Source organism: Nansenia antarctica, assembly GCF_963989245.1.
Source record: "Nansenia antarctica genome assembly, chromosome: 18".
In the NCBI taxonomy this organism is placed as follows: domain Eukaryota; kingdom Metazoa; phylum Chordata; class Actinopteri; order Argentiniformes; family Microstomatidae; genus Nansenia; species Nansenia antarctica.
The window spans coordinates 18,385,340-18,411,876 of NC_137691.1; the positions used below are offsets into that span (position 1 = coordinate 18,385,340).

A 26,537-nucleotide genomic window follows, 5' to 3' on the forward strand; every position below is an offset into this window, starting at 1 on the left:
TCGCAATTGGTTTCAGAGAAAATCAACTTGTTGGATTGGCCCAGTCAATTACCTGACTTAAACCCAATTGAACATTTGAGGAAGCATTCAAGATTTAAAGACAATTGTGTAGAGGAATGGGCCAAAATCACACCTGAATACTGTGGGCGGTTAGTTACTTGAGGCTGTCATTACAAACAAAGGCTTCTCCACTTAGTGTAATTCACTAGTGTTAGTGTGTCCTGTTTCATTCCACTTTATTACACACATCTGTATTTACATATGGATTTTCTGTCTGGATTGTTTGAGTTAATACCAAAGTTCAAATTTCACTTGAATAGGCTCAGGTGGATCACAAACTTTCTGTCCAACAGGACCCAGCGGGTGAAGCTCGGGAAGTCCATCTCTGAGCTGAGGACCATCAGCACCGGTTCCCCGCAGGGCTGCGTCCTGTCTCCCCTCCTGTTTTCCCTCTACACCAACTGCTGTACCTCCAGCCACCAGTCGGTCAAGCTCCTCAAGTTCGCGGACGATACCACCCTGGTAGGGCTCATCTCCAAGCAGGATGAATCTGCTTACAGGAGCGAGATTGACTTGGTGGTCTCCTGGTGCACCCGGAACAACCTAGAGCTAAATGCTCTTAAGACAGTGGAGCTGATAGTGGACTTCAGGAGGAACCCACCCCCTCCCTCTCCAATCATACTGGGAGGCACTCCAGTCACCACAGTGGAGTCATGCCGCTTCCTTGGGGTGACAGTCTCTCGGGACTTGAAGTAGGGGCCCCACATCGACGCCCTCACAAAAAAGGCCCAGAAGAGACTGTTTTTCCTGAGGCAGCTCAGGAAATTCCACCTTCCTAAGACCACGCTGGTGAACTTCTACACGGCCATCATTGAGTCCATCGTCACCTCCGCCATCATCATCTGGTTCCCCGCTGCAGCGGCCAAGGACAAGGCCAAGCTGCAGCGGGTGATACGCTCGGCGGAGAGGGTGATTGGCTGCCCTTTGCCCCCCCTTGAGGTCCTGTTTAAAAGTAGGGCTTTGGGGAGGGCCAGGAAGATCATGGCTGACCCCGCACACCCAGGACACGGTCTCTTCGCCCCGCTCCCCTCAGGCAGGAGGGTGCGGTCCATAAATACTGTGAAGGTCCGACATACAAACAGCTTTTTCCCCACAGCCATCCGGCTCCTAAATGCCGCTGCCCCCCTGACCTGACCCCTATCTATCTACCCTCCCTCCACCCCCACCCAGAGAGCTTTGCACTGTCTGGATATGAACACTTGAACACTTGATCTCTGCACTTTATATTTATATTAATTATGACTCTTGCACTTTGATGTTGGTTTGCACTGTCTTGTCCTGTCTTGCACCTGTCCTTCTGTAAACCGTGCTCCATGGTACCAAACCAAATTCCTAACATGTTTACATGTCATGGCAATAAAAGTCTTCTGATTCTGATTCTGGAAATAAATTGACTGGACAAAATGTGTTCAATACTTACTTCCCCCACTGTATATACCCTCCTACCCATTTACAATATATACCCCCCTACCCATTTACAATATATACCCTCCTACCCATGTTATGAGGACAGGGTTGGGGGCAACATTTTCAGTTGTTTTTTAATCGTTTTTTGTATTGTATTCGGTACTCTGATAAGGATATTTCGAAATATATAATATATAATATATAATATACTTTATCTTCATCAGAATGAACATTATTTGAATAAGTATTTATTTTCAGAATAGTATCTGTTTGATTAGAAAGTACATTGAAGGCACTTCATTGCATCCACAGACGTTCAGTGGCACAGTCATCTGCAAATGCATGTGTTCTGTGTGTCATTGAGTGAGATACTCCTTTATTATAGATGAACACGTGTCCAGAGCCAGCTGGAAGTCTTCCTCCTCCACACCATAGCGCTGGTACCAGTGCAAGTAGGCCCTGGCTTGCAGCATCTCTCCAGCACGCTGAACAACATGGCCCAGCAGACAGGAAACGCTGCTGTGATTGGAACACACAGTGAGGAGGCGTGAGGAAGCCGAGTCTCCCAGTGTGTTGTGAGGGTCTGAAATCAAATACAATTTGACACAAACACACAGACACACACACACCTTCAATACTTTGGAGTCGGACAGCCATTTTACATTGCTAATTTACCACTCACATACTTCCTAATGTACAGAATCAACTCAATTGATGTTAAGCTGTTAATCATATCTGAAATGGATCATTTGAAATACAGGCATGTTCATTGCTCACCAGTCCAATGGTCCACGGGAAATGGGTTCCAAGAGACACAGCGGTGGCCTTTTTTCAACTTCTGAATGGCATTTGACACAAGGAAAGAGTTCTCCTTTTCACCCCTGGCAACAGCCAACACTGCCCGACTACTATACTGAGGGAAAAGTAGAGTCAAAGATATATGAAGAAAGGAGATGAGATATCGTCAGTAAAACAAAGTTCAGCAGATATAATGATCTCGTTCAGCAGGGAAAAATGGGTATAATAGAATAGAATAGTTTGTCAAAGGATACAGATGTTCCTGCGGAGGAAAGCTGTGGAACCGCTTGGAGGGTGCGGTCGGCCAAGGAGTCCCAGTGTGACTTCTCACTGAAATGTGGACAGCATCAATAAAACACATCTGTTTTGATGACAGTGTCTGCGTAAAAATGTTTCAACTGAACCCTAAAAAAGGAGAAATAATTGATGCTGCTGCATGGTATTCACGATCATACAACAAGACTTGTAAACACTACACCTAGAGTAGGCCTGGGTGGTGGACAGGAGTTTAGCTGCAGGCGAGGGGCAGACAGACCTCATCAGCTCCCAGGGCTCTATGCCTAAACTCAACCCACTGGAGATGCAGGAAAGAAAACGACAAAACATCAGCAAAAATAAGACCGACAGAGACAATGGACATACAAAGTGAACATCATTGATCAGCGATGTTCAATGTATTGCCTACGCCGACGACAATGGTGAGGTCACCCTCCTTAGTTTAGTTTAGTTTAGTTTAGTTTATTATATCGAGGACAATCCAAATACATGAACCATATAAAATACAGTAAAAAAGGCAGCGTTAGCCTAGTCGGCTAATTTTCAGCTGAAGTCCCCGGCCAGTTGCAACATGGCATCCTGAAAAGTAACGTCATTAGTTAAAATAAAACATTTCAATATTCTAAGAACACGTGGCTGAGACAAGGTACCCCAACATCACACTTGACAAAAAACACAAGTAAGCAAGCTGAGGTGATTGCAAGCGACTACAACAAACACCACATACACACTTATGGGGGCAGCGACATTTCAAGCACATAGAAGCCACAGGACAATTACAGGCCATACAACATTAAGCACTTACAAACAGCAATACATTAAACAAAACAAAACATACAAAAAAGGCATTATGGACACTCCTAGAGTGTGACCGTGGACACCTGGCCGGGGTGAGGCTGCGGACAGGAAGCAGCAGCCCAGCCATGCAGGAGGCGATGTGTTGATTCATGACAGAGAACGAGCAGGCTGACGGAGCGCCGCCAGAGAGAGGAGAAGTGCTGGCGGGCGGTCCCCTCTGCAGGGCCTGACCCCAGGTCAGGGCCTGGTCATTGGGAAACAGGAGAACGCCGTCAGCAAACCTGCAGACAGGGGAGGTGATATAATATAACATAGGCCATATCGCTGACGCTTTTTATCCAAAGCAACTTACATCGCAATGAGTGCATACATTTCAGTATATATTATGGTCCCCGCGGGAGTCGAACCCACAACCTAAGCATTGTTAGCGCCGTGCTCTACCGACTGAGCCACAGAGGACCACAGGGAGGTATAGGGCTGACTCGAGTAATCTTCTGTAAATAGATTACATGAGTAGGGCTCTTAATATTGTTGATGTTGAAAACTGTTACGTAATGTATATACATGATTGTAATGATTACAAACCTGTGCAGTGAGGCTAAACTCAGCAGAGTGTTATAGTTCTGAAGAGGACTTTCTCCACTCCGGTGTGGGGCCACTGACACGGTCATCAGGTGACCTGTGGGAAACGTGTCCCGAATCTCCTCACACAGCTTTGAACCGAGCCCTACGACAAGAACGGCAACAACATACAGCCAGAGAGGTGATCATCATTAAACAGAATAATCTAATGTGTTCAATGGCGATATTGTACACTGCCAATATTGTCTATCATGAACATAAGGCATTTCTGTTAAAAATCCCATCTGCAAACCTGAGGGGTTCACACACTACCTCTGTACCATGATCTGAGATCAGGGTTAACAAGACTGAGCTCCTCTTCAATCCCCAGGAAAGCCTGCCCTCACCAAGACTTCTCCATCACAGTGGAGAACTCTACTGTAACCCCCTCCCTGACAGCCAAGAACCTTGGAGTGATCCTTGACAACCGACTATCCTGTGCGGAGAACATTGCAGCAACGGCACGCTCCTCTAGATTCTTCCTTTACAACATCAGAAGGATACGACCATTCCTCACCAGAGAAGCAGCGCAACTCTTGACCCAGTCACTGGTCATCTCCCGCCTTGATTACTGCAACGTACTCCTGGCTGGGCTCCCCGCCTCCGCCATCAGACCTCTGCAGCTCTTCCAGAACGCTGCTGCCGTCTGGTGTTCAACCTCCCCAAATTCTCTCATGTCACCCGTCTCCTTCGCACCCTGCACTGGCTCCCGATAGCAGCTCGCATCAGATTCAAGACCCTGGTGCTTGCATACCAGGCAGCTAAAGGGACAACCCCTGCCTACCTGAAGGAAATGGTCACCCCCCAAACTCCAGCCCATTCACTCCGCTCCTCCACCTCTGCTCGGCAACTGGCCCCACCACCTCTACACCAACACGGCAGTCATGCTGCCCGATCACGTCTCTTCACGACACTGGCTCCCCGCTGGTGGAATGATCTTCCCACGGCTGTCAGAACTGCAGAGTCACTACCCATCTTCCGTCGGAGACTGAAGACCCATCTCTTCAGGTTACACCTTAACTGCTCCTCCTGAGACATCTACTGCCCCCCAGCACTGCGTCTCCTGAAGACACCCGCTTTTCCCCTTTACTGTGTCCCCTAAAACTTCTATTGACCCCCTTGCACTGTTTCTCTGTTTCTCCAGTGTCTATATAAAATATATCTATATATCTATATTTTAAAAAGTCTAGGTTTAGAAGAAGGTGACAGAAGAAGGCTTTTCCTTCTATCACAGAGACTGCCAATGGCCCTGGGCCTGAGCTGGATTACTCTTCCTGCTACGACTGGTGGATTGATGATTCACTTGTTTAGTCAAATGTATTGATTGTAAGTCGCTTTGGAAGAAGGCGTCTGCTAAATGCCAAAAATGTCAATGTAAATGGTTAACTCACCGGATCCTGTGCCCCCACTAAGACTGTGGAGCAGCATAACACCTCCATAGTAGTCTATTCTCTCCACCTCCTTGCGTAGTGCCTCCATCGTCCGCTGAAGTAACCCATTACTCTCCTCACCCCAATGTCCATTGTAGCCTAAAAAAGTGTTTAATTACACCAATTCATCACACTAATTCAGTCAAAACCTATCAAGTTTTGTAATGTGTGTGTTCAGCTGCAATCACACTATAGGCTTGTGCCAGATTAAGCATTGGATCAGTGTATCTAAAGAGGGAAGATCTCCTCAAGTGCATTTTGAGAAGGAAGTGAGGAAAGTGGATGTCAGGGATAGAGAACAGACTATTGGGACTCACCTAATGAGTAACAGCCTAGGTACTGCCTCACAAGGACAGCAAAGAATTACAATACTACTTTCTAGCACATCAATACTTTCAAAAAGTAGGGGGGGAAAAGTCATTGTTTTCCTGCTGGGCCCATTCTGCCAGCCCTCACCATAGGCCCAGTTACTCCCCCTTCCGCCCTGGGCCAGAACAACATTGGACTCCTGCAGTCTTCTGTAACAGGAGGAACGTATGGCAAATTAACAAGCAAAGTCAACACTGAGCTTGGGACTGTATCATTAAAATTAAAGTGTTGGCATTGTGTACCCACTTGTTCCTCACCAACTGTCGAGACCCTCTGAGCACCTTAGGCTCACTGTCGACAAACAGCGCTGCCAATTTCCCATCTCTTGTACTGAATGGACACCTGTGGAAAGAATAAGCGGGCATTCATGCACCCAGCAGATCAAGAGAGCATATTTTTCCTACTAAACATTAAAGTGAATCACCTGTCACTGTCCCTGCTCTGGCCATGGCAACTGGTGATCAGTTTCCACCACTCCAGGCCCAGCTGATTTCCACACTGGCCCACCTGCAGCATCACAGTGGACATGATGCCCTGATATGGAGTTTAACTTGAGCCTAATTAAATCAAAAGCAAAGAAATATTTTGTGAGAAATCCACTTTGTAAGCAAAAACATAGATCCGTAAGCAAAAACATAGATTTGCCAATTTGTTCTCAACTCCAAAACATTTGTTTAAACTCCATACCCTGACAGGATCTAACTCGCAGCAAACTAGAACAACATTCCAAGAAACGAAGATGTGAGAGTTTGACTCTGGAGATTGAACACGAAATATATTTCCACCTCCAATTTTGCTATAAAACATCGGGTCTTTTCCCCTTGAGTCCTTTACCTTTTTGTTGTTGCCTGATGTCGCTTTTGACGTTAGGCAGCTATCGAAACTGCTATTGTAAGTCTGGTACAATAAATCACAAAATGAATTAATAATATTGTAGTTTTCACCATACATTCCCATCATTCATAAATAACAACTTTGATTTCGCTCACTATTATTTATTTATTTTAAATACAAAAAAAGTTATTATATTTTCAGGCACAAATGTATGAAGCTGTTTTCGTGACGTCAGGTTGTGGGCAGTACGTCATACGTCAGAGGGAACAGTTGAAAGAACAAAATGGAGGAATACGCACGGGAGCCATGGTGAGTCCTTAGCCGCTAACCGGCTAAACGATGTACTGTCAGCGAAACCCGGTCTAATATTCAGAATATCATAACAGATATTCAACGATACAACCGGCAGAATGCTAGCCAGAACTAACACTGTCAATCCTGCCACATGTCCAGCTAGGCTATAAGAACATGATAATGATGCTAAGCTAACTAGCTGGAGTGTCTCTGATGTCCTGTGACCTTGTTGAGAGCTAAACAATGTTGTTGATGTGAATGCTCTGGCCTGTCATCCGTCTGTAGGCAATAACTGTAGTCATATTAATGTTGTAGTAGAGGCTATGAACCCAAATAACCCACATTTATCCCAATAACACAACCACCAGTTTTCACCAGTTCTCTAGCTAATGTTAGCCTACTCGCTAGCCAGTGTAAACCACCTGATGTGGTGATTTGATGCTCAATGTTACTGTGATGTCATCTGTCTGCATGTCCCCTGATGTTACAGGTACATTATATAACCTATATTCTATATTAGATCAGAGTGTCTGCATTACAATGTAGCTAGTTACGCTCTCTCCTCTCTCTCTCCTTCTCTATCAATGTCAGACGTGTTTCTTCTCACGCTTCTTCGCTCTGTGTCATTATTATAACTTTAAAGACCTGTTCTGCCTGTTAACTAACACCTGTGCGGTTCTTTTTAGCCCCTGGAGGATCGTGGATGACTGCGGGGGGGCTTTCACCATGGGGGCCATCGGAGGAGGGATCTTCCAGGCAGTCAAAGGCTTTAGAAATTCACCTGCAGTAAGTTCAGAGTGCTAAACGAATAATAAAGACAAGTGGCCAGCTTTGTGTGAGGAATGCAATGTGACAATACTCTCAAAATTAACCATAACATCAGCAACATCTCCATTTCGTGACGTTAGAATTATACGGTTCTATCTCCATTTTTGTCAACATTGAAAATTGGATTTACATAATCTGATCCATTAGGTGTTTATTAATACCTGTGTGGTGTTATTTTAAAAATGTTGACATTTTTTGGTTAGTAATTCATAAAATACAAAGATTCCATCTCACAAAACATAATGGAATGTAAAAACTTTGAAGCTCAATATCTCTGAACTGCCCTAAACTGAGATAGAACCTTATAATTCTAAGCTCACGATTTGTCATAGTCATCATGTCCTTGAAGGTTGGGCACAGATGGAAGAATGTCCCCGGCTTATGAGTCCTGCATGTTGTCTCCGTTCTTCTCAGGGGATGAACCACAGGTTGAAAGGTAGCATGACTGCCATCAAGACCAGAGCACCAGCATTGGGGGGTAAGCAAGCACACATGTTGAATGTATCCCTGTGTCTAGGTTCTTATGCTAGGTGTTTGGATTAGCCAGTAATGGTTTTGAGCATGAAATTGCATACACAGAGAATTGCATTCCGAATTGTGTGACGGCTGCATGTCTGACCAGTCGCTCTATTTTCTCGTGTTTTATTTACAGCGTGTATTTAGTTTGTTTCTGTTTGTTTGTGTTGCAGGTAGCTTTGCGGTATGGGGGGGCCTCTTCTCTATGATTGACTGTGGGCTGGTGAAGGTGCGCGGGAAAGAGGACCCCTGGAATTCCATCACAAGCGGAGCCATGACTGGAGCGATCCTCGCAGCAAGAAGTGAGCCATGATTCCCAGCTGAGAAATGTGCCTTCACGGTGTTGTCATTCCAATCTCACACTCACTAGTGTGAAATTACAAAACATTATGGCCCTCATACAGGTTTATTAATAGAATACATTCTAGACATTCCAGGAGGGCTAGTGTTAAAAAAACAAAAATGTCAGCATATAATCTTATACTTTTATCTGCTAGATCTGCATATACTGAGCCTTTGCAAAGACACTGTGTTCAATAGTAGTATTAAATAGTATGTTGTATTTTAAGTGGTCAGTGATCACAGCATAGGGGGTAGATGCATTGATCTGTCTTTGTGGAACTATGCCAAATGGCCTGTGTGAGTGACTGATGTATTGATTGACTCCTCTCTGATCCTCAGATGGACCTGTGGCCATGGTAGGCTCTGCAGCAATGGGAGGTATTCTGCTGGCATTGATAGAGGGTGCTGGTATCCTACTCACTAGAGTAGCTTCATCACAGTTCCCTACTGGTGAGTGTGCTGACTTCATGAAGCTATGCTGTTTTGTGTTTTTAGATTTACACAACGTAGAAACAAAGTAGGCTAATGACTGTCAACAACTGGAATCAGCAGTGTTTGGGCACTGGTCCCCAAGGGGTTGTTGACAGCAGTGTTTCCTCTATATGCATTGATTTGTAGCGGCCCGCCACAAATAGATTCTCTCCGCCACTAATTCATTCAGTCCACTAAGTCATGGGGGGGGGGGGGGGGGAAAGCAGATTGAAACTAAATTTAAGTAGTTAGTTGAGATGTATTTTAAATGAACATTTGTAATGTAGTCTCTGATGTTCATGGTCAACTAAATCAGGCTATTTTGTGAAACAAAGAATGGAAATCTAATGGGCTAACCGAGCAGCCTAGCACCTAACGCTAGCTTCCAACTATAACATTTCTCAACTATAACATTGGTAAACTAATTTCCAGCGATGTTATCTAGCTATGTGTTAATATATTCCTGGTTGCATTTTCAGATGACAGATGATGACAGATGATGAAAACTATTTCAAGAGAAAAGTGGGGAAGATGAGGAAGATGGTCAGGTGTGGCTAGGGAGAGACACAATGTTAGCTAACGCCTTTTGAGGGGAAATGAATGCCTTCTTAGTTCCAAAATATGTTAGTGACGGCTACTACACAAATGTTTATGTGAGAGAATTATCTAACGTTACTCATTCTCAAATCTAACAAGTGGACCAGGAGAGAAGAGAGCAGCTTAGCTCGGGTGATTTACGTTTGTTCTGCTAGAGGGAAATCGTGCACGTCTCTGTTTTGAGCGAATGTGGAAAATCCTGGAGGAAACACTGGCCAGTGCAATCCCAGTGACCTGGTCACATTGTGTACATACTCTCATTCGGATTCCCCATTCCTGATTATCATCTCTTCTGTCTACAGGTCCCCAGTTTGCTGAGGAGCCAGCAGCCCCCAGTCCGGCTCCTACCTTTGGAGGAGACTACAGACAATATCAGTGACAGGACCCTCTCGTCAACTAGGCCTTTTTAATTCCCTGCTGAACTTAAACTGAGGACGACATGGAGGAACATACTACACAACAAGCAATTTGAATTGCAACCTTATGGACAGTGTCAGAGAACTGAAGGGCACATTTACTTGTTATGTTTTCCAGAGCCATGTACAGATTTAGCCGTTGTCATCCTCAACCATGTCATTTGTGCATAATTCACCCTAAATTGGTTAGAATATCTGAGATAGTGGCAAGGGAAATGTTATTTTGTTCGGGGACATGGGGACAGACAAGCTGAAGCTAATGTTGAGTGGGACATAGAGACAAACAAGCTGCAGGATGCAGAGACTCCATGTCCAGTCAAAGATGGACCCTGTTGAATCTGTATCATGCCTCATATGTATATACAGTAAAGGCTTTCCGCATGTATTTGTGATGTGATGCGATGCTTATTCGCCTAAATCTGCTTGTGTTGGCCGTTTTGTAAATTACGGAACTTGGCTGACATTTTATTAATTGATATTATTGGTAGGTATGAAAGGCAGCAAACATTCACTACATTAAATGGTATCTCTCAAATAGACATTTTTACAGTGATTTGTATTTATTTGTAGTTGTAACAATTGTTTTGGAAAGCCCATGAGATGTGATGTGCATGACACCAATGTAAGGAAGGACTGCTTATGGCAAAGGATATCCAAGACCGTAGGCTGGCAGGGCAAACAAAGTATGGACAAACCTCAACAAATAGACTACATCTGGATGACAGATTGAGTTCAACATGAATAAAAGTTCTCAAATACCATGTTATAGTCTAGATTTTATTTGCCATTCACATATAAGCACACAGCACAATATGGCCAGGCCTCGAAAATGATTGTATATCCCCCCACTAGAGGGCAGTACACACTAGATACACACGAGTTCCTGAGACTCACGTTATGATTGGCTCATTTGATTGGCCTGTTATGTGGTTTTCTTCTACAGTGAAATTCGTTGTTATTTCAGGAATCATTTCTTGGTCAACATATATGAACATTCTCCCTTCATTCAGATCTTATCAGCATCTGTCACAGGCAGACAACTGTTTTGGGCTATGCTTCTTTCTGGTGGTCACCTGATCTAGGATGCGACATGCAGCAGAATTACAGGTGAAGAAATGAACGGAATAGGTCATATGCATCATGCATGCATGGTAGCCAACACCAAAGCACAAGAAACATGCCATTCTGCTGTCACATCTGTTTATAATGCTTTTAAAAAACAAAACATGAAGACATATGTTTCTGTTTTTGGCTCCATGTTTTTTTTTTAATATAATATTTTAATCAATAAAAAAAAACTCTGCACATTGCACGTGAATTAAATCGGTGACATAAGTGTTTATTATGAACTGTGCATGCCACACATCCATTACCACCACAAGTGCAAAAAAAATGTGACATTGCCCTTTAAAAAAAACCGGAGAAATAGTTTGGAATGACGTTTACTGCGCACACACACACACAGCCGGCGGGACACACACACTAGTGGCGGAGTGGCGAGAGGAACGACACACGGTGAGTGGAAAAGCCTCAACTAACTTTATCTGTCACATAACCAAGGCACCTGGCGAGAGCATGCACGGAGAAGCTCTCTGAGGGACAGAGAGAGAGAGAGAGAGAGAGAGAGAGACATAGAGACAGAGAGAGACACACACAGAGACAGAGAGAGACAGAGAGAGACAGAGAGAGAGAGAGAGAGAGAGAGAGAGAGAGAGAGAGAGAGAGAGAGAGAGAGAGAGAGAGAGAGAGAGAGAGAGAGAGCACTCCCATTTTAGTCAAGGCCAGGCGGAGAAGGGCAGGTAATATCAACAACCTTAGCTGGTAATGTTTTGCCAACTGTTAACGATATGTCGCTATTTGTTATACCATATAGTTGTCGATCGATTCATGAAGTGTGTAGTTATAATGGCTTCGTGTGGATATATCTGTTAAATGCGTGTGTTACTGTCTGTTTGGGTGTTTGTGCATGGGGGCGGAGGAATGCTTCTAACAGCTAGCCTGCTAGCATGGGGCTCTACTTGAGTGAAGTGAAGCTGGGCCAATCAGATCACGGTATTTCGACGGGTGTCCTATAGCAGCTAATCAGAGGCGGGACTTCTTTGTTTCGTGAAGCCACGGCCTCGGGTCTCGCGTGAGCCTGGGATTTGCTTTAACACAAGGCTGCGTTCGTACGGTAATATGATAATATGCTCAGCACTCAACGGAACGCCTCTCGTCCAATCGAATGACTCGGTCTCTATATGACGTTGAACCCCAGTGTGCGCTCCGACGCTCTCAGAGGGGATTTACGAACGCACCCCCACACAAGCTTGCTAACAAGCTACTTAGTTAGCTAGCTAGCTAGCTAAGCTATATATGTATTATCAGCCGACTAGCTATTCATTTCTGTCTCCGCTACTGTAAGTAACATAATGTTTATGGTTATATCATTGTGCTTTAAAATGATATGTTGTGACTGTATGTATGATAATCAGCTCGCTAAGGCGGTGAAGTTCCCTGTTGAGGCTAAACCAGCTAACTAGCTTCTCACAACCCGATTAGCTCGCTACTAAAGCTACTGAAGTAAGTAAAGCTTTATTTATACAGCACCTTTCATACAAGACATGCAGCTCAAAGTGCTTTACAACAGGAATAAGAACATCAAGTGAATATAAAAACATATACAAGCATAGAATGAATATAAAAGCAGGGAAAACTGTCAAAAGAAAAGGTCAAGATTGACAGACTACTATAGACTTTATCAATAGACTTCTTATAGACTTTAACAATAGACTTCTTATAGACTTTATCAATAGATATTATATATATCTTATAGACTTTATTGACAGACTCCAGTGGGCAGGTGCAGATAAGCTAGTTGAAGGCTATATTGAAGAAGTGCGTTTTTAGCTTTCTTTTAAACATATTTAGTGAAGCTATCTGTCTGACTGAAGCAGCTGCTTTGCTCTCAAGCTGAAGATTTCGACACTTGACCTGGACTGACAAGTCAGACTTGAGTGTGGAAATAATAACTAGTTTGGGAGATATTAGAGATATGTTAGTGTCTGACAGTTTCACTGATGACATCAACTTGATTAGCCCAACTATTAGACTTCTGTCTACCCGACATGTACCTTTCTACACAGTGATCAGGCCGGGATATTGTGAGGTTAGAATTATAAGGTTCTATCTCCATTTTTGTCAAAATTGTGTTTTTTACATAATCTGATCCATTAGGTGTTTATTAATGCCTGTTTGGTGTTATTTTTAAAATGTTTACATTTTTTTGTTAGTAATTAATAAAATACAAAGGTTCCATCTCACAAAACTTAATGGAATGTAAAAACTTTGACGCTCAATATCTCTGAACTGCCCTAAACGGAGATAGAACCTTATCATTCTAACAGCACGATATGTAGAAAACGACAGATATAGATATAAGTACTAGGGTGACTTTGTCTGAAGTTCGGTCTTGAGTCTTCTGTTAACAGTATGAGGTGCAGGTACAAGTGGGGTGCATCTCAAGGTACAGGTATGCATCACTAGTACCGGTAGGTTACAAGTATGCATCAGTCACAGATGTTTTTTTTTGTTTCTTTGTTAAATGATTCATCAGTTCCTCACCCTTTCCCCCGAATCTGTGAGCATGGTGATGAGTTTTAGGCTATAATAACGCACTTCCCCTTAAAGCAAGCATCTCGACAGTCTGGGGGTCCCAAAGAGGAACCGAGACTGAAGCTATTTGGGTATTTTCTTCTGTCCTATCTGGGTGGCGCATGTTTGCCGCAGGAAACAGGATGTGGTGACAGCTCAACCCTACGCCATGCATCTGAAGTTTCTGATAAAGTTATTGTATCAGCATTTTGGGGTTATTTCCCCAGCTTCAGTTTCTCTGATGCAACTCTAGGTCATGATGGATCACAAAAAAACTCATTATCATGCTTAAAATTAGATAAAATCCCATGACTGTAATGAGCAGTCATTTCTAGCATTTCTTGACATCACTGGGAAGATTTCTCACTACGCTGCTTGAATGAGTAGGCTAATAGAGGAAGACATTATGCATTTTAGTGGCAACTGGCAAGACGTATCAGTTTCAATATGCGTAGCCTGTTTTTTTGCAAACCCAAATTCCAAGCGGTGCGCTACTGAGTAGAATCCCCCAAAGTTCTTCTTCTGTTGACCTCTTTGCTAGTAGATGATGAGATGACATAAGCAGAGCCAGGTCGGCATGACAACTGTGTGGTTTTGACTGGCACGCTGGCCTGGAGAGATAGGAGGCCACCTGTCAATCAAACGGCAGTGCTGAGTCAAGCACAGTGACAGCTTCAACTGTCACAGGGAGTAGACCAGGAGCATCATAGCTGATCCCACACTCCCACAAGAAGCCCACTTACTTACTGCTCTCGTTGGTTCCATTATTACATGTCAGCTAGCCTGCTTCACTTTCGTTTTGGTCCAATTTGTGATTTAGCCAGGGAGTACTCTCTGAGACCTCAACACCTCCTCTCCTCAGGCTAAGCCTTACATGGAGACATACCTTCGTCCATAGAGGGTGAGTGATGGGGTTGAGTCATGGTGTTTCGGCGTGTTTGTGGTGTGTGGTGCTCTGTCCTTATTTGTGATGGAGTACTATGACTATGAGGGACTGGGAGAGGTGGTGGAGCCTATTTGTTTTGTTTGGAAAGATGCTGTTGAATGAGGGGAAAGAGGGAGAGGTAGAGCTTTTAGACAGATGTCCTTACATGGTCTGGCGTGTGCCGTGCGTGTGTGTGTGCGCGCGCGCCCCTTTCCGTGCGTGTGTGTGTGTGCAGTTGATGGAGTGCAGCATGTTTTTTTTCCAGTATGAGAGTAATATGAACATTTCTGTGCTCATTGTGGGGGTGGGGGGTAGTAGAGTATGTTAGAAGTTAGTCTATTTGATGTTGTTTTCAAACATTTGAAGTAAGATATTTTTGGCATTGACAACTAACAAAGGAGATGGGGCTTTGGCATTTTCATATACTGAGAGACTAAGAGATTGTAAGGAATTTGTAAATGGCCTAATCCTAATATATTCTTTAACATATTTTTACTGTCCTCTGCCATTGTAAGGATTAACCTATAGTCTCCTCATGAGCTCCTAATGTTACATGGAATTCTCTGATGGGTAAATCTGTTTTGTGTGTGTGTGTGTGACCTCACTCCTTCCAATAAATGTCGTATGGAGAGGATTAGTGACCGTGTATTATTCATTGGAGTGGGCGGGGCTCATTATACGACTCTCTCGTGACCGGAGTGGAAGGTCCTCAAACTGCCCTGTGGGTATTTAAAAGGATGTGTGTTGTGACAGGAATCGTATAGCCTAGTCTAGGGCCCTAGTCCTCTGGGACCATCCCAAACGACTGGTGTTGTGGTGGTGGTCCTGTATTGCCATTTGCCAGGGGGGTATTCCATCAATGTCGCTAAAGGAAAATCCTGGCTTATTTTTGATAACTTCTCGCGAGACTTATCAGAATATGCCTGGATATTTTTAGGAACTCTCGCGAGACTTGTCAGACTAAACCTGGATTTTTATTTAGCGATGTTGATGGAATACCCCCCTGGTCTTGGTCTTGGGATGTTGTTGACAGCTAATCTTCCTAGCCTCTTAGCTGCACTGTGTAGAAAAGCCAGATAAGGGTTTGACCCAGCAGGTGCAGACTGACTTATGCAACGCACATCCGCCTGGCTTTGCCTGTACACATACGGCCTACCGATGCATTTATTGTATGACTTGGCACTGTTTGCAGAAGAATACAAACACTTCATGTGCAATGGCGTCTGACGGGGTGTGCTGCATGACGCCTAGTGAGACGATTGTGTCATAGGAGGGGAAGGCAGCCAAGCCCCAGAACCTCCATGGAGGAGCCCAGCTGCTTTGAGTTAGAGGCTGGGGTCACACTCCTCACCTCTTCCACCCTTGAGCTCCACATATGGGTGTTTCCCCCCCTATTGTTTTTTCCCTGCCTGTCCTCTCTTCTCTATTCTCAGAATGAGTAGAAACCTCCTGATAGAAGAACGTCTGATAGTTTCCATTTGACAATAGTTTTGAGCTGATTCTCCCCCCCCTCTCTCTCTTGTTCTGTCTTTTCTCCTGTCGTTGCAGACTGTTGGGCTGTCCGGTGAAGAGATCCCGCCATGCGTGAATACAAGCTAGTGGTGTTAGGCTCGGGCGGTGTGGGCAAGTCCGCTCTGGTGAGTAGTGTTCTGCTCTGGCCTGGTCCCGGTCGTGTCCAAGGCCAAACCTCTGAAGTCTTTCCTTGCTTCCTCACCTCCTTTTCAAAACTCATTGGAGCTGAAGGTTGTCCCCCACCCAGACCATCTCTTCTAATGCGCTTTCGAGAAGGAGAGGAATCTAAGAAAGACTATTGAGATTCGACCAATGTCTCTCTCTCCTGTCCCTCTCTCTCTTTCGCTCTCTCTTTCTCTCTCTCTCTCTCTCTCTCTCTCTCTCTCTCTCTCTCTCTGTCCCTCTCTCTCTGTCCCTCTCTGTCTCTCTCTCTCTCTCTCTCTCTCTCCTGTCCCTCTCTCTCTCTCTCTCTCCTGTCCCTCTCTGTCTCTCTCCCTCTCCTGTCCCCCTCTGTTCTGTCCAACTGTGAGCTGTTCCATTGGAATTCTGGAACTATCATGTAAAAGCAGCACCATTTGAAACCACCCTGACCCCGTGCCCTCTCTCTCTCTCTCTTACAGACAGTCCAGTTTGTACAGGGAATCTTTGTGGAAAAATACGACCCAACAATAGAAGATTCCTACAGAAAGGTAAGTGTCCCATGAGAGACATTCTGCCCTGGAATCAGCTGATCGCTAGCAGCTGGTCTGTGGGTGAACCTCATGTTTTACTGCAATTGTTCTCTCTCTCTCTCTGCGTCTTTCTCACACACACAGACAAGAATACACTCTGTGTGCGTGTCTGTCTCTCTCTCCTCCTTCCTCTTTTCTCTAATGTTGTTTTTCTCTCCTCGCCCCTGCAGCAAGTGGAGGTAGATGGACAACAATGTATGCTTGAGATCCTCGACACAGCAGGCACAGTAAGTGAACGATGCTGGGCTCCACCCTGACCAGTGTTGGCTCTAAACCCCTGATTCAGACTGTGGCTGCGTTCATAACATTCGCTCTGGAACTCTGATCAGCATTCATGGAATGCCTTTGCTCCAATCAAATTACTTGGTCCCCTTATGACGTTGAACCCAGTGTGCACTCCGGCGCTCTCAGAGCGAATTTACGAACACACCCGTGTATTGATAAAAAAACAACTTTCGGAGGCTTACCAAGAATAGGTATCTGGGCACCTTTCGTCCCCATACAATACTCAAACTGTAGTTAAAGCCATGCGACCCCTTCCCCCCCCAGCATCGACATAATCCATTTTAGTGCATCACTTTGAAGAAACATGAACTTGATCTGCACAGGAGGGGAACAGAGTGTAATATGACACCATTGTCAACTGTACTGTACTGCCCAGTCCAATCCCAAAAGGCGGGACAGAACTCATCGTGGGGTGTCGTGTGCTGTCTGTGTCCACAGGAGCAGTTCACGGCCATGAGGGATCTGTACATGAAGAACGGCCAAGGCTTCGCCCTGGTGTACTCCATCACAGCACAGTCCACCTTCAACGACCTGCAGGACCTCAGGGAACAGATCCTCAGAGTAAAGGACACAGAAGACGTGAGTGTCTCAATACCGTGTCCCTCTATTTACATGACCTGTGTGTGTGTGTGGGTGTGTGTGTGTGTGTGTGTGTGTGTGTGGGAAGAGTGAGGTGAGTGTGAGTATGTGTGTGCAAGAGAGTGAGTATATGTGTGTGGGAGAGAGTGTGTGCGTGCCTGTGTGTGTGTGTGTGTGTGGGAAGAGTGAGGTGAGTATGTGTGTGCAAGAGAGTGAGTATATGTGTGTGGGAGACAGTGTGTGCGTGCCTGTGTGTGTGAGGGCGTGACCCCACACCAATACCGTGTGTGTGTGTGTGTGTGGGAAGAGTGTGTGTGGGAAGAGTGAGGTGAGTGTGAGTTATGTGTGTGCAAGAGAGTGAGTATATGTGTGTGGGAGAGAGTGTGTGCGTGCCTGTGTGTGTGTGTGTGTGTGTGTGTGTGTGTGTGTGTGTGTGAGGGCGTGACCCCACACCAATACCGTGTGTGTGTGTGTGTGTGTGTGTGGGAAGAGTGAGGTGTGTGTGTATGTGTGTGCAAGAGAGTGAGTATGTGTGTGTGGGAGAGAGTGCGTGCGTGCCTGTGTGTGTGTGTGTGTGTGTGAGGGCGTGACCCCAACAACAGTATTCACCACCTCAGCTAGCCTTTGCTGTGTGGTTGTTGCCCCCCCCGACTTGGATTCATACAGCCAGAATCCTGAGAGGAAATGTCGTCTTATAATTACCCCCTCAGCTTTAAGCACGCTCCCGTTTCTCTGTGTTCCTCGTGTGTGTGGAGTATGCGTAAAGTCAACTCACAGGCCCTTCCTGGACAGATAGGCTTGTCAGGAGGGAGGATGCCCTTTTTTGGTGATATGTGGAGTGGAGGGAAAGTGCGTTGCCATAAACCCCCTCTCCCTCTCCCTCTCCCCAGCCCCCAGCACAACCCAGAGAGGGACGAGAACACAAATGACAAGCCTCTCCTCATACAAGGGCGGGGCTAACTCTCTCTCTCGCTCGCTCGCTCTCTCTCTCGCTCTCTCTCTCTCTCTCTCTCTCTCTCTCTCTCTCTCTCTCTCTCTCTCTCTCTCTCTCGCTCTCTCTCTCTCGTGCCAATAGGCTCCCTGCACTTTGTTTTGATTGGCCTTTCAGGCCCTGTCGCTCCATGTTTCCCCTCTGGCCTGCCTTGTGGTCTGTGGTCCAGCACTGTGGGGATGATTGGACTGGGATGATCTGCAATGAAACTCCAAGCTCATCAGAAACACTCTGGATGGGGGTGTTTAGGCCAGGGGAGGGGGGGGGCACTTCACGCGATGAAGCTGCTGTACTAGGCGTGTATGACCGGGGGGGGGGTTAGAGATCAGGCGAGGCTGGTGGCGGTCGAAATCGGAGGACGGGCTCATTGTAAAGCACGGAACGAGGAATGGGTGTCAAACGTGTTTATTCCTTAGACCGTTCCCTGAATTCCAATGAGCCCGTAATGGTATTTCTGCTTCTTTCTGTTGGAGACTTGGGTTAGAGGATCAGTAACTCTGTACTAGAGAGGAAAGCAGCACTCTTCACGGCCCCCTTTCTCAATTGTTAGAAATATGATTCTTCTTCTCCTCCTCTGTCCTCCATTCGCTTCTTCTCAAAAAGTATCGAAGAGAAGAATATATCTCTGGGGAGGAAGAGCCTGGATCTTCTCTTCTCTATGTTTTTAATAAGGAGTGAGTGGAGGATCGAGGAAGAGGATTGGAGGAATCATGTTTCCAGCTAATTGAGAAAGGGCCCCCCCATCCGTTTCCCTCTCACTGCTCTCCTCCAGATACACAAGGCTAACCCCGGCCATGTTATCTGGCTACTATGGCAACGCTGCCTGTCACTCTGACAGTCTGATGATTCAAAGCCTCTCGGTCTGTTCCTCTGTCGTTGCCCTCTGACAGGAATGCACCGCAGGAGGAAACGCTTCCAGTGGAGTTTTTTTTTCTTCTTCCCCCTTTTAAAGAGGGGATGGAAGAGGGGGATGGAATCTGAGTTGAGCTTGGGACTGTAGTACAGTACAGCAAGCGGTGCCTTTTTGGACGGCTCGAAGGGAATGCCATGCACCATTGACTGCAGCTTTGGAGAATACACACACACACACACACACACGGAGGGCTGGCGCAGTTAGACCTCAGGTTTAGCCTACATATGACACGAGTCTCCCAAGGCGGTGGGTGAGGGGAGTGACGAGTGTAGGCCGCCTCCTCCTTGGCTTCTCAATGCTTACATAAGGAATCTTGTGACTTGAGGCCTGAGGAGCTGTTCTAACACCCTTCTGTCTGCCCTGAGTAGTAACGCCTGACTCCTGGCTGCTTGTGATGCGTGTGTGTGTGTGTGTGTGTGTGTGTGTGTGTGGATAGTTTCATCCAGGCTGGGCTGAACCCACCTCCATCAGTGCTGACTCTGGACATTCTAGCTCCCTCTGTCAGTGGATACACACACACTCCCTCTGTCAGTGGATACACACACACACACACACACACACTCTCACTCGCCCGCATACCTCTAGTTCCATTTGGTCCCAGGGGGAACTGTCGTTCAACGGCTTCGTCTGAGGGCTTGTTTAGATATCAAACATCATGCACCGACCTCATGGGGCTAGTCCAAACATCCCAGCTTCCTGTCGTCTGCCCGCAGCCCTGTGACAGGGAGGGAGAGAGAGAGAGAGAGAGAGAGGGAGAGAAGAGGAGAGAGAGAGAGCTCTATATTCCCCAATAGGGAACCCAGCACCTTGTATTCACTCTGTAGCAGTGCTGTTATACATAGTAACATACAGTAGCCTAGATGCTCATTAGGCACTAGGTGCGTTCAACACACTCACACACATTCTCTCTGTTGTCTGTCTCTCCCTCCCTCTCCCCTGGTGTCTCTTTACTATTAAACACATTTATATTAGCATATTCCCCCTCGCTCAATATGGTCTTTCTCATTCACACACACTGCCACTCTCTGCTGTATCATTCCAGGGAGCAGCTGGAGCATGATGGAATTCAATGCAAACATAGGGACGCAGGCAGGAAGCAGATTTTTATCTTGCGCGGGCGGGCGGGGCTGTGATAGTTTCCTCCCTAGATAGCCAGGATAAACTATCAGGGCGGGGGGGGGGGGGGGGGGGCACTGAACAGGACAGTTGAAAGCCCCCCCCACACACACACTCGTTCCCCTTAATTGATCAACCCATTTCTCTCTTGGTCTGTTTGATGTGAAATGCTTCATTTCATTCACAGCTTTACCACAGGGTTAGTGAGTCTTCACAATCTTATAGGATACTTTTTTTTTCCTGCTATGACTGATGGATAGATGATTCACTTACTCAAATGTGTTTGTTGTGAGACGCTTGGGATAAAGGCGTCTGCTAAATGCCGTGAATGTAAAATGGGGATGGATGATGAGATCAACAGAATGTCATTGTGGCTTATGCTGTGTTGGGAAAACAATCTCATCTACCCCCCCCCCCCCCCTTTTTTTCTTTTTCTCTCTCTCTCTCTCCATCCCCTCATGACCTCCCATCCTTCCCTCTCCCCTCTTCATCCATTCCTTTCTTCTCCACCCTCTCCATCCTCTCCTGCTCCCACCCTCCAGGTGCCGATGATCCTGGTGGGGAACAAGTGTGACCTGGAGGATGAGAGGGTCGTGGGGAAGGAGCAGGGTCAGAACCTGGCCAGACAGTGGAACCACTGTGCCTTTTTAGAGTCCTCCGCAAAGTCAAAGATCAACGTCCTCGACGTAAGTACTAAAATGACTAACACCGTTGGTTCCTGTAGACGAGGGACAGATGTCACATCGTGGCTTTTGTGGGGAAAGATTACGGTTGACACGCCTGTCCGGCAAAGCCCACGTTCAGTTTCCAAATGGATACAAACGTGGTCGGGGTTGAAGGGTTTGGTTAGGTAAGGGTTGTGGATGTGGTTGTGGTTGAAGGGTTTGGTCAGGTAAGGGTTAATGGGAGACCGGTCCAGCCGGTCCCCGTCGCCTCTCTCTCGGCTCTGTTTGTTTGATGTTACAGAAAATAGTGTGGCCCAATTGTTCCTGTTTACTCACGGAGAGGTAGTAGGCTACAGACCTATAGCCACAGGCTGTGTGTTTTGTTCCTGTTACGCAAGACACACATACAGGAACATGCATAGAAAAATGATTCACATTATACAGTAACTGAGAAATGCAACTCTCTTTCCCCCGCGAGGGAACTACTTCTTTTGTGGAGCGGTAGGCCACAAACAAAGTGTCAGTACTAATCCACACCATCTGTCTGTCGCCATTCCAGTGCCAAGTCAACAACACTCAAACAAATACAACAAGACAGTCGACTACAAATGGTTGTGTATTAAGCGATCCATCTGTTCCCTCTCTCTCTGGTAGATCTTCTATGACCTGGTCAGACAGATAAATATCCATCTGTCCTCTCTCTCTCCCTCTCTCTGGTAGATCTTCTATGACCTGGTCAGACAGATAAATAGGAAAACACCTGTGGAAAAGAAAAAGGCAAAAAAGAAATCAAACTGTGTTGTGCTTTAAACGCCCCCTCTCCCGCCTGCAGCAGCTCTGAGCCAGGTAAGTGCTACTCAGCGCACACACACACACACACACACACACACACACACACACACACACACACACACACACACACACACTTTACAATACTCCTTTATCTTCACTCCTGGACCTCCAGCCCCAGACGGTGACTGATGTTGTAGTAGTGTTTAAGACCCCAGGCTCCCTTGCTCATGGACAGATAGCACACTACTGTAGGGATTTTATCAAAAGTGATGGTCTTGAAGATACAGATGACAAACGACAGACTCAGAGATCTCTTTCTTAGTTTAATGAATACGACCGGTCGGGAAGAAGTATAGGGTTCAGTCTTCAAAGTATAAAGTCCACATACATGAGTTTATATAGTCTTCAGAGACAAAGAACTGTTATTCAGCCTATAGGATTTGTACACGCTCAATTACATAAGCATCCTATATGAATATTAAGCACTATGGTTCAAGGCCGTTAGGTAACACACAGAAACTGGACACTGCGACACTTTAGGTCAAAGCTCACCTTAAAGTGGTCGTAACTATCTAGTAAAGTAATGGTCTGTCTTAGGGCTTTTACTAACAACAGATGATAGAGGACCCAGCCACAGTTCAACGACATAAATAAAGATGATCAACTTACTAGGGAGAGTGAACATGTGAAATCACTTAGTGACTTATGTCTCGACTACTCATTATACAAAATACACTATTTAGTGTTTAATGAAATAAAACAAAACTAAAACTAGATAAAATACATCGCTTAACTTTCAGCCATTACCCATCACTGCTCTCTCCACTCCTCTCCAGGCAGAGAGGACCAGCCATAGGAATAGAATGAGAGAAGGTCGATGCAAATGGGCAGTTGCGTTCTACTGTTTTCTATTTCTACGGAAACAGCGACATCTGCTAGGAGAAGTCTGTTGTAACTGCCGACAGTCACATGACTCTTGCTCAGGCATCTGGTGGTCACAGGATATGTGGGAGGTGCCCCTTACTTTCCATGAACCACTGCAATATCCTTGACTGAGTGTCACATTAGTTCATAATGATGTCTCACAGGATACTACAGCTGGTTGCTTCAAAAGGATCCTGCATCCTGGGCCTTAACAACCATTGAGGACAAACGCCATGACGTCCTGTACGTTTGAGTCTAAGTTAAAGTGGTCTGATTTGCGAGTTTGTGATTTAAAGAATAAAAAGGTCAATTCTGCAAATTGCCATTTCTAAATGACACCTCCATGATTTCCAGAAATTAAAACAATTTGCCAAAATCTCCAAACTACTCTTTCTTCTGCACTCTCCTGGTGTCGCCTCCTCCAACTGTTGGGTTTGGATAAGGTTAGGAGAGATGAGGAATCGAGGACAGTGGAACCACTGTGCGGAGGACTCTAAAAAGGCACAGTGGTTTTCATATTCAGCCATTGTTGCATCGGCCATTGTTTTTGAAACAATATACCCTCTCATAGCATCCCATCGACAGCCTGACTAGGTTAGAACCAAAAACTGACCCTAAAATTAACCTTAATTGTAAACCAATTTCGGAAATACAAAACAGTATTTTGGCTTGTCAGACCCACTTTAGGGCCTGTTGTGCCCCCAGGTTGAGCCTGTCCCCTCTGTCCCCTCTGTCCCCTCGGTCCCCTCGGTCCCCTCGGTCCCCTCGGTCCTCCTGCTGCTCAGGGCGCTGGGCTGGCACTAAATGGGATTATGGTCCCCTGTTTAGACAAGCAGCCAGGCTGGGGCAGGGCGGGGTCAACTGCAGCGCTGTAGGGTGGTGGCTGACTGGCTGACTGGCTGACTGGCTGACTGGCTGGCTGGCTGACTGACTGACTGGCTGACTGGCTGGCTGGCTGACTGACTGGCTGACTGGCTGACTGGCTGACTGGCTGACTGACTGGCTGACTGGCTGACTGACTGACTGACTGACTGGCTGACTGGCTGACTGGCTGACTGACTGATTGGCTGACTGACTGACTGACTGACTGGACTGGCTGACTGGCTGACTGGCTGACTGACTGACTGACTGACTGGCTGACTGGCTGACTGGCTGGCTGGCTGACTGGCTTACTGGCTGGCTGACTGGCTGACTGACTGGCTGACTGGCTGGCTGACTGGACTGACTGACTGGCTGACTGGCTGACTGACTGGGCTGGCTGACTGGCTGGCTGACTGGCTGACTGGCTGACTGGCTGACTGGCTGGCTGACTGGCTGACTGGCTGGCTGACTGGCTGACTGGCTGGCTGACTGACTGGCTGGCTTACTGGCTGACTGGCTGGCTGACTGGCTGACTGACTGACTGGCTGGCTGACTGGCTGACTGGCTGACTGGCTGGCTGACTGGCTGGCTGACTGGCTGACTGACTGGCTGACTGGCTGACTGACTGGCTGACTGACTGGCTGGACAGGCTGGCCCACCATAGTTCTGTCTACGTCGGCCCTGTTCAGAAACAACCCGAGCCCCTTCAGCCATTCTTGGTCGGAAAGGAGAAGTAAGGATAAGCTTACCAGCCCCTCTGGTAAGTCAGGTAGAGATTTAGGTAGAGATATCTATATACACGCCTACTGGTTTCAGATCTGTACTCGTGTGTAGGCAGAAGAGGCTGGGGGCTTTCTGCACAGGGCCATGGTTTGTTGTTCCCGCCTACTCACTAGCTGGCCCAGCGGCCTTCTCCCACTCAGAAGACGGAGGCGTTCCACATAATGTCCAATAGGGGGCAGCACTTGCTTGTTACATTGATTTAAATGTATGAAATGATGTGTTGTGTATTTGTGCTGTCCATTCATTATTGTGCCCCCTTCCCCCACTTTAGAATGCTGTAATGAAGAACTGTTGCCCAGATTGGACCGTGCCAGCATTCCGACACTCCCTCTTCCCCCTGCAGCCATACTAAGCGGTGAAAACAGCTGACCGATTTGCTACTATCAAGACAGGATACAATGAGAGAGAGAGAGAAGACTCATAATCTCACTCGGACTCCTCACAGTTTTCAACATGAGTGAAACCCCCCTCCCCTCCCCTCCCCTCGAGGGACAACCTCCATTTCGCCTCAAAACCACCATGAACTCAAAAGTCTCTTGATATGGAAACAACATGTCCTCTTTTTCAGAGTAAAAAAAAAACAAACAAACGATTAAGAAGGAAAAAAAAAAAAAAACCTTCACTTCAGTATTTTTCGTCTTTGCAATATATAGCGTATTTCAAGACAAGGAAGTTGACTTTAGTTGTATGATTATAAATATCTTCAAACAGCATGATCCATCTGTTATTATAAAGTGTCGATGTTTCAAGTGAAATCAAGTGTGGAAGTAAGAACTCTTTTTATAGCCATCCACCTATTCTCCATGCCAGTCGTGTCAATGATGGTAGATCAAGTCCTTATGTATTTTTGTTTTTCCCCTACATCAATGGACTGTCTCTTGCCTCTGCAAATATCTCTTTGACATGACTTAATTTTATACTCAGTCACTGGGATTTCATAGTTCCCATAATATATTCTAATGCCATTTTTTTGCATATTAAATGCCTCAGAAAATGGGTCTTTTATAGAAGAAATATGGGGAAAATAAGGATTGATTTCTATGTCTCTTGAAGCTGAAATATATTATACTAAACCAACTCTAATAATGCTTCTTGTGTTTTTCTGTCAAATGATGTTCCAGCTTTTATGGATTATTAAATTTTAGTACATTTTCATTATTTTCGTCATTGTATTTTGTACATGTATCTCTAACTGTATTTTCATCACACTTTTGAGAATAGCAACATTTTATCATGTTTTACCATCTTATTGGATGAGCACATTATACACTCAGTGTTTATTAAGTATTGATCATCTATAGCTAACACTTAATGGCCGGTTTCAGAGACAAGGCTTAAGCCTAGTCCTGGACTAAATCACACTTTCAATGTAAAATCTCCATTGAAGATGTTTTTTAGTCTAGGATTAGGCTTAAGCCTTGTCTGTGAAACCGGCCCAATATATATTTGAGAGACCAGCCTCACTTATTACATAAATAAATATTAAATTGCCCTCTACTTGTTACCAGTGCCAAATTAGCTGCTGTTCAGTGTCAAATGAGCTTTTCCTTCACAGCAGTTACAAATATCATTTACCACTGCTGACCACTAGGTGGCAGTGTGTGAGCGTCTGAGTTCTGGCTGGAGCTCTGATGACCAGATCTCTCGCCTCAGGCCCTTCCCAGTTCTCCACTCCTCGGAAGTGCCCACTTGTGCATCACTCACTACATGGGTTTGGAAGCATATAGGGATGGTATAGGCATTGGCTTAAGGAAGTGTCCACCACATATC

The 26,537-nt window shown here is 45.8% G+C and overlaps 3 protein-coding genes across 8 annotated transcripts; 2 read left to right on the forward strand and 1 right to left on the reverse strand.

Moving 5' to 3' along the window:
- Window positions 1-1,764: 1,764 nt before the first annotated feature.
- LOC308173633 (tubulin delta chain-like) lies at window positions 1,765-6,583 on the reverse strand. Of its 3 annotated transcripts, none has more exons than XM_080548667.1 (11): window positions 6,447-6,583; window positions 6,184-6,316; window positions 6,006-6,101; window positions 5,847-5,905; window positions 5,352-5,489; window positions 3,925-4,066; window positions 3,423-3,620; window positions 2,744-2,839; window positions 2,520-2,595; window positions 2,245-2,380; window positions 1,765-2,050 (listed from the first exon to the last, which is right to left on the reverse strand). In XM_080548667.1, exons 2-11 carry the CDS (start codon window positions 6,285-6,287, stop codon window positions 1,824-1,826), a joined length of 1,272 nt encoding a protein of 423 aa, XP_080404793.1. In that variant the 5' UTR covers window positions 6,288-6,316; window positions 6,447-6,583; the 3' UTR covers window positions 1,765-1,823. The 3 variants fall into 3 exon arrangements, with proteins under 3 accessions (XP_080404793.1, XP_080404794.1, XP_080404792.1); XM_080548668.1 differs by having other exon boundaries at window positions 1,765-1,986; window positions 5,847-5,908; XM_080548666.1 differs by having other exon boundaries at window positions 5,847-5,908.
- Window positions 6,584-6,868: 285 nt separating this feature from the next.
- Window positions 6,869-10,809, forward strand: timm17a (translocase of inner mitochondrial membrane 17 homolog A (yeast)). The gene is made up of 6 exons (XM_080548302.1): window positions 6,869-6,902; window positions 7,574-7,673; window positions 8,130-8,193; window positions 8,405-8,533; window positions 8,913-9,023; window positions 9,944-10,809. Exons 1-6 carry the CDS (start codon window positions 6,877-6,879, stop codon window positions 10,018-10,020), a joined length of 507 nt encoding a protein of 168 aa, XP_080404428.1. The 5' UTR covers window positions 6,869-6,876; the 3' UTR covers window positions 10,021-10,809.
- A 724-nt stretch (window positions 10,810-11,533) lies between these two features.
- LOC308173620 (ras-related protein Rap-1A-like) lies at window positions 11,534-25,906 on the forward strand. 4 transcript variants are annotated; one of them, XM_080548650.1, is made up of 8 exons: window positions 11,534-11,572; window positions 16,164-16,252; window positions 16,748-16,816; window positions 17,029-17,085; window positions 17,582-17,722; window positions 21,285-21,428; window positions 22,128-22,253; window positions 25,039-25,906. In XM_080548650.1, the coding sequence occupies exons 2-7, from the start codon at window positions 16,196-16,198 to the stop codon at window positions 22,215-22,217; spliced, it is 558 nt and encodes a 185-aa protein (XP_080404776.1). In that variant the 5' UTR covers window positions 11,534-11,572; window positions 16,164-16,195; the 3' UTR covers window positions 22,218-22,253; window positions 25,039-25,906. The 4 variants fall into 4 exon arrangements, with proteins under 4 accessions (XP_080404776.1, XP_080404777.1, XP_080404778.1 ...); XM_080548651.1 differs by lacking the exon at window positions 11,534-11,572 and adding an exon at window positions 11,730-11,856; XM_080548652.1 differs by lacking the exon at window positions 11,534-11,572 and adding an exon at window positions 12,354-12,456.
- Window positions 25,907-26,537: the final 631 nt, after the last annotated feature.